At 36.5% G+C, this 15585-nt stretch overlaps 1 protein-coding gene across 1 annotated transcript in view; it reads right to left on the minus strand.

The window, feature by feature from the left end:
* Positions 1 to 15585, minus strand: part of LOC129443157 (NAD-dependent protein deacylase sirtuin-6) — a 42072-nt gene that overhangs the window by 17841 nt on the left and 8646 nt on the right. Inside the window, exons 3-4 of the mRNA XM_055203589.2 lie at positions 11843 to 12025; positions 215 to 274 (exon numbers count right to left, since the gene is read on the minus strand). Of these exons, the coding sequence (XP_055059564.2) occupies positions 215 to 274; positions 11843 to 12025 (243 nt within the window). The remainder of the gene's footprint in view (positions 1 to 214; positions 275 to 11842; positions 12026 to 15585) is intronic.

A 15585-nucleotide genomic window follows, 5' to 3' on the forward strand; every position in this document is an offset into this window, starting at 1 on the left:
TGTATTTTGGAGATTGTACATTTGTGGAGCTATGGGGAATAGACTAGTTTTTCATTAAACATTTATATTTCAGTTTGTTTAGATACAGTTGTGGCCAAAATTATGACAGATCTGGAAATATTGATCATTTTTGCCTCCAAACATGATTTCATTTCATAATGATGGTTGCTCTGAGTACAACAAATATCAGTTGAAGTGAGTTGCATGGACATACTTGCCACATTTCTCACATTCTTCAACAAACATGTTCCCATGAAGTTCTGACAGTCGATCCCTGAAAGAGAAAATAGGAGGAAATAAATAAACCTAATAAAAAGAGGAACGGAATATGAACTTTTATAAAGTTCAGGAAGCTGATGAGAGGAATCAAGTGTTTTATATAAGAAGGGAGGCTGTATTTATGATAAAAGATTATTGCTGTTAATGTTGACTGTTTTATTGTCCGGTGTCCTTGAGTGTCAAGTAAATAAAATATAATAATAATAATAATAATAATAATAATAATCACTTTAAGTCTAAACTTAAGACATTCTTTTTTTTTAACAAAGCATTCACATAAAATTTCAAGTAAATGTACCTATCCCGCAATAGTTAGTTTGTCCAGAACAAAGCATTCACATAACTCATCTGGGTAATATACTTATGCCGCAATAGTTAGCCTGTCTGGAACCGAGTGGATTTTAAACCACAATACTGTATGACACTTGCATTACATGCGAATGGCCCCTACGCTAATAGGATTCTGTTTCTCTCTCCCTGTCTCATCCTCGACCCCGAGGACAATGAGACAAACAGACCCAGTTCCTGCTGCTGTGAAGGTCATCACACCACTGATCTACTGGCTGTCCTTCAACGTGATGCCCAGCCGATGCGCAACCAACGACCACCGACTGAACCAGTTTAATCCGCTTACCTGTTTCAAATCCCTATTGTGTTAATATATAAATATATATGTATCTCTCTCAAGTGTTTTTCTCCTCCTAGGAGTTTTCCCACAGGGTTTTTCTCCTAGGGGGGGGTTTCATCCCCGGGAGAGTCAGCCAACATTGGCTCAACTTAGCACTTTACTGTACCGCTTGTACGGTTTATTCTTAGCCGCTGTATTCTGCTTCTTATATTATCTATCGATTATTCTGTGTTTTCCCCTACATCTATTCATGTAAAGCTGCTTTGAAACAATTAACAATTGTGAAAAGCGCTATATAAATAAAATAGAATTAATAATAATAATAATAATAATAATAATAATAATAATAATAATAATAATAATAATAATATACTGGTTGAAAACAAGCAATTACAATTCTATCATTATATCTTCGACGCACTGTTAAAGGAATAGTCTACTCATTTTCAATATTAATATATGTTATTACCTTAACTAAGAATTGTTGATACATCCCTCTATCATCTGTGTGTGTGCACATAAGCGCTGGAGCGTGCCGCGACGCTTCGATAGCATTTAGCTTAACCCCATTCATTCAATGGTACCATTTAGAGATAAAGTTAGAAGTGACCAAACACATATACGTTTTTCCTATTTAAGACGAGTAGTTATACGAGCAAGTTTGGTGGTACAAAATAAAACGTAGCGCTTTTCTAAGCGGATTTAAAAGAGGAACTATATTTTATGGCGTAAAAGCACTTTTGGGAGTACTTCGACTCGCCTGAAAAGTCCGCTCCCCTTCTCACTCTCATAATGGGAGAGGGAGGGTGTTACTGCGCCGAGTCGAAGTGTATGATAAGTTTGTATACACACACGCATGTATAGATTTAAAGGAACAGTATGTAAGAAATTTATATCAATTAATCATAAAATGGCCCTGATATGTCACTCACTAGACATTAAGAAATCATTTTCATTTCAAATACTTATATCACTGACAACAGTGATCCGGCCAGGATATTGTCATTTAAAAAGTGGAGTTGCAGCCCTCAACTGATGTTTATGTTGTCATTTTGTGTATTGGCCACCAGTTGCAGACCTGCCAACCTTGGAAAAATTTTTTGAGTAGCAACTTATCCCGGGGGCGCGGCGCGAGGTCAGGAACATTTGCTGATCAGTAGTGATTGAGTTCACATGCTCACTTATCACTTATTACTACAACTTATTACTAAGCACATAGTTCCCACTCACCACAATTTCTAGTCTTTCAACATACAAGTAGGCTATGAAGAACTCTTTTAATGAAAAGGCAATCCCCCAAAATATGCCTATTTAACAAAAACGACTATGGCATATGTCTTAAATACATGGGACATTATAAATAACAATCCACAAATAGCGTGCTATATCCTTGCTTTATATTCCAGCAGGCATGTTGACATGAACCTCTAATGGGGCACAGCATGCACTACTTTTTCTTTAACATACCTAACATGAATAGAATTAATATGTTTTAATGCATAAATGGCATGTTAGCTGATTTGCATTCTACAGTACTGATGATAATGAGTCTTTTACAAAAATTTACAATAACATTACTTAGCTGCTAATACAATAAAAAACATATGTGGATGATCCTTTTGTGTATATTATCTGCATAGTGTTTAAACCTGCTGAAAAAACAGCATAAACCAGCATAATTCTCATGCTGGTTTAGCTGGTGGTCACCAGCATACAGCACCAAAACACAACATATGCTGGTCTTGGTGGTGCTGGTATGCTGATGACCACCAGCTAAACCAGCACCAAACCATCATGAGAATTAAGCTGGTCTATGCTGATGGCAGGGTTTATACAGAAATCCTTGAGTTAAATTTACTACTTTTTACTACCTTTTTTACTACCTTCAGAATATTTTTTAAAACCATCACGACACTGAATTGCAAGTGTTAATCAGCGACCTTTCTATTATTTACACAGATTTTGACATATATAACATACAAAAAAGAATTAAAGTGAAAAAAATTCTTTTGACTGAAATATTTTTCAGGCCAAGTCATATTCCTTTACCTAACACTTTATGTAGGCGAGACCAATAGCATTTTAAGAGGAGATTTTTTTGCCATAAATTCCATATTGAAGTCTCATGTGGCATATAGCTAGCTGTAGTTTGCAGGGCATTTCAGATTAAGGCGAAACAGCTAAATAACTCACTATACTGTATAAAAAGAAAACATGAATATCACCACCTTTAATGAATCTTTTATTAATTATTTATTAATTGTAAATGTATTTATTTTAGCATTTACAAATAATTTTTTTATCAAAGTTGAAACTGTTAACATTAGTGAATGCACCATGAACCACCGTCAATTACTGTAATGACATAAACAAAAATTAATTAATGATTATATACTCTATATTTTTCATTGTTTGTTTATGTTATATAATGCATTTACTAATGTGAACAAATACAACTTTTTCATATCATATTATTCAGTACACATAAACAAATAATCCAGGGTCTGTTCTGTTCACACAACAGCTTACAGTCACAGCTCTAATACAGTAACGTTATGTGTATGAATATAAACCCTGAACCAGTAACTCGAGTCAAACTTTCTCTTAAGACCTAAATGGTCGTGTTTATATGAGGATATTTGCAAAGACTGGATTTTTGAGGCATATGTGTTATTTAAGGCCAATTAAGCGGCAAAAATACGTACAACACAAGCTCAATGAGAAACGAATGCGCGGCTAGCGTGCTCCTCTGACACAGAAACAGCGGACGCACTGTTGTTTGTATTTGAATGGCTTAAAATCACTTGTTTTTAAACTGCTGTGCTTAAATATATGTACAAATGTTACGTTTTTGTAACCACACGCAAATGCAACTGCAAGAACCGACAGGTGGATGACATCAAAGTCGCGCGAGAGCATTTCGGAAGCAGTCTCCTCTTATGATTCCTCGTCAATCGCTCTCAAGGGATTTGGATGTCATCTGCCTTTTGGTTGTTGTGGCGCCACATGAAGTTTACCCACGAGTTAAACAAACCCGTTGTACCAGCCACTGGCTATATCAGCATAGCATTAAAAAGCGTGCCGCGGATGATCAGTAACGTGAGAAATCATTTACCCCCAAAATACAGGACCCCTTACGTTAGTCATACTAACTGTTTGGTTTTCTTAGCCCACGAACTGAAAGCTTGCCAATCTTCATCATTTCGCTAAGCCTTTTACACCTTTATCGATCTTTAAAACATCGGAGCCTTCCTGCATTATAAGTTTGACCATGCTAGCTGAAATAAACTTTTACCTCAAATAAAAGTGTGATACAGTCAGAAAACCCGGAGTGGATCCGGTCCGTAGTGATTACAGAACGCTTACAGCGGAGAGGGGAACGTGATTTGGCTCCACTCCAGGCTTTGATCACATCCCAGAGACGAAAGATCTTTGATTATTTGCCCAGATATGCGGGTGATTTGAACTAATTTCCAGGCATCATAACATTACAAAAGGCAATCGAAAATTTACTACCTCGTCAGATGACGTTTACTACTTTTTACTACTTTTTACTGGCCTTAATTTGGCATAATTTAATTTACTACCTTTTACTACCTTTTACAACCCCGCGGAAACCCTGTGATGGTCACCAGCAAACCAGCAACAAAACACAAAATATGCTGGTCTTGCTGGAATACTGTTTTTTTTCAGCAGTAATGCCAACTGTTTATGTAGTGTCCCAAAGTAGATCTAGTGAACTAAACAGTAATTTCATATCTGACAATACAGAACAGTACACAAACATTGTTTTTCTCAGCAATAATGCAAACCTCTATACTTGGTTTTGACTGGCTGAGCATATAGTTCGTTTGACCTCCCTCATCATATGCTTCCTGCTTCTATTTCCCTGCTCTGCACAAAAAAATCGGATGTACATTGACAGGAGCCAGTAACAATCGAGTAAGAATAAGATTGATATTTAGAAACGTACTTTTGTTTTGTCATGTTTTCTCGCGTGCCTCACATGCTCTTCTGAGTGAGCGGCGGCTGAGTGCTACAAAAAGTAAACACAGACGCTCCGCTCGCGGACATCGATTTCTGCGTGCTCGCGCCAGTTTGTCTTGTGGGACGGCACCGCGTTTACAACCGTGAATTACGGTTCATATAGCTCAGTTTTGCCGCGATTAACAATGAATATACTGGCAAATAAACTAAAAACTTAAACTTGAGGCACAACATAGGACACTGGGTACAACAGATTTACACTAGGGCACGTGCAACAGTAAAAGGGGTCTAGACGCCCCTGGTTGGCAGGCTTATTACAATGGATGCAATTCACAATTCCCATACCCTGCCCATTTACCTTTAAAACCGGTGTTTAGAACCATCCTCCCTTGTAAAACAAGTCACAGTATGAAGATGGACCGAGATGAAGAACAATTTCGTTATTTTCGTTATTCATTGCGAGTCGCGACGGCTCCCCGCTCTCTGCTTTGAAGAGTTTAAAACTAGCGCTATGATTGGTCGACGTCGTCTTTTCCCAACAGGTTGCTGCCCAATGCGGTAGACTCATAGACACTCATAGATGAGTTGCCTAGTGCGCAAATGCACATACAGTTTAAATCAAAGTCATCAAAGGCTTTTCGCGTATTTTGAAGTGACAAATCGTAGCAGCGTAGTTTGGTGTCTAAATGCGTATCTGTTACGCAAAATGCGTAAAGGTTGGCAGGTCTGCAGTTGTGAGATTGCAGTACCGGTTTTAGCCACAAGTTTTGTGATTGCAATACCAGTTTTGGCCACAATCCTACATACTGTTCCTTTAAGAAATGTTTACATGTGTATATACATCTGTATATTTATGTACAGTGATTTAAAGGAATTGTTTATCCTTTTTCCATATTAAACTATGTTATTACCTTAACTAAGAAGAGTTGATACATACCTCTATCATCTTAGTGCGTGCACGCAAGCGCTGTGGAGAGTGAGAGTGTTATATTTGGAAGTGGCGGTACTGAGTACCGGCGCGTACCGGCCCACTTAACTTCTTCCACCCTGAAGCTATTTTGGGGATTTTCGCCTGGATTTGGCCTACCCAATTTCAAAAGCTTCCCATACCCACATGCAGAGGTTTACATACAAATGTTTGGTATCATTTTACAGGAAACCCTTTGAAATTACATAAAACACTGTTGAAAGTGCTAAACATGGTTGTATGTGATGTCAGTCCTCTAATAAACACAAAAATAAATAGGCGCTTTTTGATGTTTTTTTCTAAAGTTTTTATTTAAAAGTGTTTAACTCTGGCCCTGAGTGCCTCAGCTCCCTGCAGACAGTTTTGTTTGATTCCAGCAATTGCCAGCTTACAGAGGAAAAAAGATTTTTTTCTCTATCATAATCTATGCAAAAGTTATTTTACTCCAACTGATGGGAGGAATAATACCCTTTTTGTATACAATTTCTGCCTAAAAACATTTGAAGTGCTCCCATAAGCACATACAGTGGAATAAATGCAATTGCTTTATATCATTTTAAAGAAAACACTTTGAAGTTACATAAAAAGCTGCTATTTGTGAAAAATATTGTTATTTATGTTGTTTTTCATATGATGAAACACCAAATTTTCTTTTTTATGTTGTAAATACTGCCTCTGATAGTGTATAACTCTGGTTCTGTGTGCTCTAGCAGACTGCAGACAGTTCTGGTTGTTACCAGCAGCAGACAGTAAACACCCAAAAAAAGAAGTAAATTAAGTGTAAATAACTTTCTTATAGTAAAAGATTTCTCAAAGTGATGCATATCTGGAGAAAGTAGAGAGTCTAAACTTTCAAACAGTATCTCATATGTGTTACTGGGATCCATGATGGACCATTACAGATTAAAAGAATATTTTATTTGAGTCAAAATACGAAATTTTGTACCCGGGACTGGGTCCTCAGGGTTTAAGAGGCTAAAACACTGTTTATGTATAAATATATATATTTTTTCTTAAAAATATACACAGGGAACTACACTAACCTTTTCCACTGGTGGCACTTGCGCTACCAACTTTTTCAGTTACTGGCGCAAAATATGATTTGGTCGCACATATTTTTTTCAAGTTATATTAAGGCGCTCTGGAAAATAATGAACAATAATTAAACTGTATTGCATACAGATATGCTTTTTATTTTACTTGCCATCTTTTAAACCACATGCCGCCTTGTTTTCTTAAATGTTGCAGTGTTTCCCACAGATCTGAAATTTACTTGGTGGTGGTAGCCGGTGAAAAGGGCAATCATTACCCACTGACAAATAATGGTCTACTATACATGTGACGTAGAACTAATAATGTGTGACACAACACAATACTTTGATTCATTGAAAATTAATATTAATTTCACATTATATTTCATCAATCTAACCACCCCAAACTTTCTTTGCCATTAACAAAGCTGACAATGTTTGTCAAAGCACCACGAAAACACTTACTGTTTTTGCACTGATATATGAAGCAATTAGGCCCCTTTTATCAAACTCAATATAATACAATGTATAGTATATTAATAGACAGTGCAGGTCTATAGATTATAAATGTGACTGATGTTATGACTGATGTTATAATGGTAATAATTTCTATTAGATAGGCACTTTTACTGCTTCTGCTCTATCTTTCTATTTCTCTCTTGCCGATTTAAAAAGCTTAATCCACTTATTATTTCAGATTTAAAAGTCTACTTGCTGTCCCGGTGACAGACTTTACATTGCTTTGCTCGTTTAGTGCAATGGGCTTGACATTAGCACTGCTTTTTGCTACAATCTCTGTCCAAACTTAATATGGATATGGTTTTAGAAAAGATACGGTTTATTAATAATAAGATCATTAAAAAAATGTGAGAAAGCAAATGCAGCGCGTGGTCGTAACAAGAACCATCGCCATAGAAACCGAAGGCACGCTGAAAATGCACTCGAGCTTTAGCGCGGTAGCGCTCATGGCCGTTTTCCGATCGACTCGGGTTATAAAAACAACATTAATCAGACTTGGGACCCAAAGTAATTAAACTAGGACCTAACCGGACCCGACAGACCATTTAAAATATAAACCCGGAACCATACGGGTCCCGCGTCCTCAGTGAAGAAAGACCTCTGCTCAAGTTCAGAAACATGGAAGACACTGCGCTGGCGTCGCGTCGCACCTAATAATTCATTGAGAAACAGCTGAGCACGCAAACGCACACTGATGGGGAGAGACACGACGTGCTTTCACGCAAAATGAAGCCAACGTGTTGATGGCTCAGAGCACGTTATAAAACGTATTCTTAAAATCCACATTTCTGTTTTAATAAATGCTCATAGTAAATCATAGCATATTGTCTAAAACATTAGGTAGCACATTTGCGACCCATTAAAAATTAGGGTCGCAACGGCAGTTCAAAAGGTCGCATATGCGACCATTTTGGTCGCAGTGTAGCTCCCTGATACATGCATGCATATACATATACAATATGTATATGCCTGCATGCACGGTCAAGCACGGAGTGAGACAGCGGCAAGATTGACAGAGCATGACAGAGGAAAAAGCGGTCTAACAAAAAGCTTTTTATTAATATTTTTGTTAGGGATGCACGATATATCGGCCGACATATCGTTATCGGCCGGAAACTGCTTATTTTTAATATTATCGGTTATCGGTCTGATAGCAAAATTAGGCCGATAAATGAAAGCCGATAAATGATGGATTATTTTGGTTTGTTGAACCACTTCACTTGCTCATTGCTGGCCATGTGGAGTTTTGATTGGTGCTTCCTGTGACATAGCACGAAGATGACAAGGGTTTGCGGGCTTAAGAAGAATATGCTAGTCTAGCGCAAAGACAAGCAGTCTGCGGTCTGGGAGTTTTTCATTGTGAAAATAATATGAATATTTATCGGCCTATACATGAAGAGTTTGGTTCCAAAACGCGATAAACGCCATTTTTGAAAAAAATGAGTTACTGCCAAAATCAGCATTATATCAGGTCAGTAGTTAAAAGTAAATTCTTAATTTTACGCAAAATCCAATATCCGCCGTGTTATTCTGTCATATTTTCTCCCTTTTTTCCCAAAATGCGATAAACGCCACTGCTCCTTTAACGTAAGCCATCAACATCTAATAATTTCCCTGAAAGGCACTCGGGAGCCGGTTGCTTGTTCTCCCGACAGCATCAAGCTTCTCATGCTAACACATTGACCCCAGAGGATCTTATAGGGCTGGGCGATTAATCGAAAAATAACCGAAACCGAAATTCAGAACCTCTAACCGACATTATTTTATCATGTCGGTTATTTCGGTTTTTAATCCTGTTAATACTTTCCCTTTAAAAACAAACTGCTGCGTGTGATGTTGCGTAACTCCGCCCCGTCCTGTCAGTGGCACAGCGAAACATGGAGGAGAACTCAAACACTGTTTAACTGAGCAGCAGGATCATCTAGTGCCCAAAAGAAGCACAGTACTTTTTTTTAAGAAGTACTCGCGAATGTGCAGGCACCTGTGACAAAAATACGGAATGCGCGATCGAGTTTTTACCGCACACGCGCTCAGTTTAATCTACCGATGGGTCTCTAAGCAGCCCGGGTAATGTCATCACATCTCACTCACTCAAAACCGCGAAAAGACGCACCCGCGTGAGTTTAATTAGACACTTCAGAGATGACGGAGAGAGAGAACGGGAGAACTTCTAGTCTACATTAACACCAAAAGCATTACAGATGAGAATAAATGGCTTAGACATCAGTGCCCAGTTAAGAAAAAATGGATTGAATACAAGAAACGTGTAAAGGATACAGTCCAAGTATGTATTTTGCCCTACTCATCTCATTACAATATGCTATCTGGATACAACTTATTATGTATGTATTTTATGTCTATAATTAGTCATGGGGGTTGTATGATTCTTTGATTCATAACTTCCCATTCTGAACGTTTCATCAATTGTACATAATGACATGCAACATCTGCATAGAGTTAAGTCTATTTAATATTTTTCAGTAATGCAGTTATTTTGGGAAAAATGTGAATAATTGCATTGCAGGCTGATTTAAGGTGTGCCCTAAACTTTCCAACCTTGTCAGTGAACTCTGAGGCAAAAAATAATCGTTTATTAATCGTAACCGATGTAAAATGTTAGATTAACCGAGGTTTTGATTTTAGGTCAAATCGCCCAGCCCTAGGATCTTATGAAAAACTTTCCATAATTTTACTCAAAGTCAACGAAAATCGAGCAGGACCAAAAACATTTTACAGCTGATCGCTGTGAAAGACGTTAAGCGAAGACGTCAAGTAACCGCAATGACAGGGTTCTTAATATGACAAAGTAAGTGTTTTGATTAATAACATTAATGTTTATATTTTTAATTAGTGTGTACAACTAGTCAACTAAACGAATATAACATGGCAAAGATGAATGCACATTTATATAGGCTATTGATTCAATAGATTTATAGCATTTTGAATAAAAACTTATTTATTGCATTTTGTGGAAAAAATAATCAGTTTTTATAATAAATCTTTGAAAATCAACTTATGGATTTGAATTTTTTATGTTTTTATAACCTAAAGATCCTGTGTGAAAGTTTGTAACAGAAAAAAGTTGTTTTCATCTTGTCACTTTCTTGGTATAGAAAACACGTTTTTACCAAAATTTGTCAAAATGGATTTATTGCGTTTTGGAACCAAACTCTTCATATATATATATATATGTTATCGGCCCCCAAATATAAAGAGTTATCGGTTATCGGTATCTGCCAACATTTCCATATCGGTGCATCCCTAATTTTTGATCGGTAAAATTTAGTATTTTTTCGCTTGTTTGGCCAAACACTGAAAATTAGTTTTTGCTATTGTCAGCCGAATAATTTCGGTTGCCGAACATTTGGTGCATCCCTAAAAATTATCAGTTTCTTGAACCATAAACTACGCAAAAACACATTGCATAAAGGGGTGTTCACATTATAACGATAACTATAACTTAAATTTTTTAAAATCGTTTTATATTAAAGAGAATAGTGGAGTTCACACCACAACTATAACGATAAACAACTGCAAAAGTTTTTAATTACAAGAAATATCCAATATTAGTTAATGCCATTAAAGGCAAGTTCTTTGTGCGAGTGCCGCGTGCATGAGCGAATTAGCATAAAGTTATTGTTACGATGTGGACGCTAATATTTATCGTTATTGTAAACGGTATAGTTATCGTTATAATGTGAACAGACCTTTACACTAAATACACAAAATAATATACTTTTAGCAATGAAACATTGGCTCTTTAAAAACTCCCCAAAAAATGTTCAAGGAACAGTATGTAAGAAATTGATATAAATTAATCATGAAATGGCCCTGATATGTCACTATACATTAAGAAATGATTTTCATTTCAAATACTTATATCACTGACAACAGTGGTCCGGCCAGGATATTGTCATTTAAAAAGTGGAGTTGCAGCCCTCAACTGATGTTTATGTTGTCATTTTGTGTATTGGCCACCAGTTGTGTTATTGCAGTACCAGTTTTAGCCACAAGTTTTGTGATTGCAATACCAGTTTTGGCCACAATCCTACATACTGTTCCTTTAAGTATGGTTTTATATACATTTTTACAATCGACACCAAAATTGTATAAAAAAACTTCAAATAAGTTTTGAGTTATTTGCAACAAAGTTTATTTTAATACTAGATTTCCATCTGTTCTAAAGACGCAAGTAGTATTACAGTGTTTCCCATACATTGATTTATTTGTGGTGGCCCACCACAGAATCAACACTGGCCCCCACAAATAGAAAGTGTCACCAAACCTTTGTAGTCACTTGACTGATTAAATCCTGTACACCCTGACTCCAGGACAATGCACAAAGCCAGCCGATCAAAGCATAGTAAAATTGGAGCTTGAGAAAGCCTTCTACTCAATTAATTCACGAACATGTGATGTCTGAGTGATTACCTGGGGAACCCGGAGCGCACGTGAAGGCCATCCACATTCTGACTGATGAGATATTTGAGGTATCCTGCTCTCTGGAGCTGCAGCAGGGCAAGGTGAGTCAGACTTGGACGTGCGTCCTCAAATGTGGTGTTGAAGTGAGGCGTCTCTCCTCTCTCCTCCATTGTCCACACTCCGTTAGGACCTCTGACAAACACAAACACATCTCAGGTATGTGCTCGAACAAAGCCTGTTTTCTTTTCATTAAAGGAGTCTATATTTTTTTTTCTGAAAGTGAAAGACTTTGAAGTACAATAAAAGAATACTTTAATACTGTCTTTCTGATGGAGTTTAACAAGGTTCATGACCATTTCAGGTTGATTTTAACCAATGCGAGGATGTGATTTCAATGCTTTGATCACAATGTAATGTAGACCTTTGCAAAAAAACAAAAAAACATACAGCATGGGGAAAAACAGGGTTACTCTTCAAAAGCAATCTGCAGACCGACCTAAACAGAGTCTTGTGTAAACAAATGCATGTGAGCCCACATTCGCTCCCATTGCATATCGTTCCCTGATTTGTAATTCGCCAAACCCATATCATCTGACAGTTACACTACCGAAAGATCACAACACCCAGCCGCAATGATCGTGTAAACAATAACATGGAGAAGAAACCGCTGACGTTGCAAATTCTCAACTTTTAAATTGACTTTTTTAACCACACTTTGTGTTTATTCATGACACAAACATCCAAAACATGGGCATACGTACTACAATAAACATTTCCTCCACTAAAGAGAACATATGCTGTCACGTTAAAGCCGGCTCTCATGTATATGCTTTTTAAGCTAAAGTGATTTTATTTTGTAAACATGTGCCACAAACTATTGCCTCAAGTTAATCCTATACCAACTTGTTTCTAACATGGTAAAAACAAGGTAAAAACAGTTATAACACTGTGGCTGCCAACATGGGCAAGATAATTTTTATACTGCCCCAGTTGGGAGCAATGTTTTCACTTGCCCTGCCAAAATTTTTACTGGCCCCATCAAAAAAAAATTCAGTGTCACATATTTAACTCTTTTTCCGCCATTGACGAATTATCTCGTCAATTAAGAGACAACATTTGCATGAAAAAAAACGTGTTCCTGTTGAGTTTTTATGGTTATCTGTAATACCGTTATTCTCCACTAGATGGCTCAATTTATAAAAAAATAACATTTATAAAAAACAAAATTCATTGACAAAAATGAAATTATTTCAACTTTTTGCTAAACTTGTTGTATTTTTGAAGAAAAATACCCAATTTTTTAAGAGTTTATAATTAGTTTTGTTTGTTTGTTTATTTTTGTTTGAAAGCAGAGGGTCTGTTATTTCAGTTTATATATTTGTATGTTTGTTGTTATTGTTTGTTTTAATATGATGTGATCACTGTTTTTGTCCTTGTCTTTTTGTATATGGACTGTATAGTGTTTTATATGTATTTATTAACTGGCATGTAACATCAATCTGCCAAGGGGTCTGCAGATGGAAATTAGCCTAAGGCTACAATCTGACATATTTACATTGTGAAAATGTTCATTAATATGTATTGTTCCCCTTTTTCTTTTCTTCAAATAAACAAATAAATAAATAAATATATTTTTAGAAAAAATGCATCGGCAACCCTTTTAGACACCATGTGCTGTCGGCATTTCTCATGAACTTCGAGGTTTTGTTTACGGTAGTTGCTTGTTCCAACAAAAAAGCCTCCAAAGCAGAATCCTTCTGCAAAGGCACTCAAAGATATCCTGTTTACATGCTACTAAATGTCAATACAAAACTTTTTAATGAAACTCTTGAATAAGATTCGCAAACTTTGGCCCAGAGAATTGTCATTTTAAAGTGAACTGATGAAAACCAGTGCTCCTTGACTCTCAGAAATTGCACAAAACCGGCCAAACAGATTGAATTTTTTCATTTTAGAAAGTTAGCAATTTGACTTTCTGTGTGCAATACGCATCAGGCGGCCAGCGATCAGTCTGCAGGCCGAGGCTACAGTTAAGTCCTCCTATCGTAGCTATGTTTCTGAAATACTGCATAGCATCCTTGTCTCAAACAAGGCAGTATTAAGAAAGAGCTGTGTGAAAGGAAAGTGGAATATAGTTGCTGAATATTTAATAAAAAAGCAGTTTAAAGGAATACCCAATTTTCATTAAAAAATCTGATAATTTACTCCCTCCCCTCCATGTCATTCAAGATGTTTATATCTTTCTTTGTCCAGTTGAGAACAAAGACATACACATCCTGGATGAGATTTTTAAAGAATCAGATTTTTTAAAAGTGTAATATTCCTTTAAAATAATGTCCACTGTTTGCTAAAGCAGTGTCAGTGTCCATTTCTATGCCCCATCGTCTCTTTAAGCCTTACGTCTGCTCCTGAATGACACGCAGTAAAACATGACAGCTGTCTATTTACACCTATAAAAGCAGCACTCTGAAAACGAGTCTGTCAATCATAAAGTGGTAGACAGGCGTTCCTATTAAATTTTCATTTAAAGAACACAGGAGAAAAATGTGCAGGTGCCCTCAGAATCAAATACTTCACCTATAATAACACAACACATAAGTCAACGCAATGACAGAGAGGCGAACATCCCAAAACAATCAAAGACCAGAAGGAAGAAAAATGAAAAACATAAATATATAATAGCTTCAAATGTCAGCATCACCCAACAGCATGCAGAGTGTTGAACCAATAAAATGACACCATGTAAAATCAAACAAATTATCTCGGTAGTTTATAAAACATCCCAAATTGGTAGATCAAGCACAAATATAAAAGTAAACCAAATATAAATTAGGTCAGTGATGAAATACACGTCGCACACACCCCAAAACACAAACGATATACACCATCTGAGAATCTAGAAAGGTTAATCTAGTTTAATTCCAACAAACCCAAAAAAACACTGACAAACAGCAACATTCAAAGTTGTCTGTTGGATTTAAAATGAACAAGTGTGTTGGGTTTGTCGAGTGTGCACATTTTTTTAAATTAACCACCTGTTGAGGGCCGTTCACACTTTAACACATTCACACATTTTAAATATCAATATCTCTTCACAGTGTCGTCTGTCATTTCAAATACAAGGGCACTTTAAACTGTCAATAAGTTTTTGTTCATGAATTGGAAAAACACTTTGAACTTGATCCCAACAGTGTATACACTTGATAAAACATATAAAACATGCTAAATTATCATAAATAATTGTCCACGTCTAAAAAAGTTTTTTTCTTATTGCAAATAATAGCTAGTTATAATGATGCATGTTAATTTGCTCATGTGTTGCACTACCAGGGTTCCTACACAAGTTTCATTTCAAAATTCCATATTTTTAAGACTCAAATTTCCAGACTTCCCTACAGATTTTTCCAACCATATTTAACTTGTTCTGATAAATTGTTTTAAAATTCAACTGCTAACAAGTATGTTACATTCTAAACATTTAGTATTTATGTTTTTGCCTTTTATTAGGATCGGAAAGTAGCTAGACAGGAAGTTAGAGAGGGGCGGGATGGTAAAAAGTCCAAGAGCCACGATTTAACTCGGGTCTCCCGAAGCATAAACGCGCTACATGGCAACGCACTTACCCACAATGCTATCAACACCGACAAGTAGCCTAATATTACACCCTGAGTCAAAACCTCTATGTAGGGTATCATGTTAAATTTGTTAATACAGACACAGAAGGGATGTTCATGTACAATTAACCAGAAAAT

Source organism: Misgurnus anguillicaudatus, unplaced genomic scaffold (genome assembly GCF_027580225.2).
Source record: "Misgurnus anguillicaudatus unplaced genomic scaffold, ASM2758022v2 HiC_scaffold_26, whole genome shotgun sequence".
Classification (NCBI taxonomy): Eukaryota; Metazoa; Chordata; class Actinopteri; order Cypriniformes; family Cobitidae; genus Misgurnus; species Misgurnus anguillicaudatus.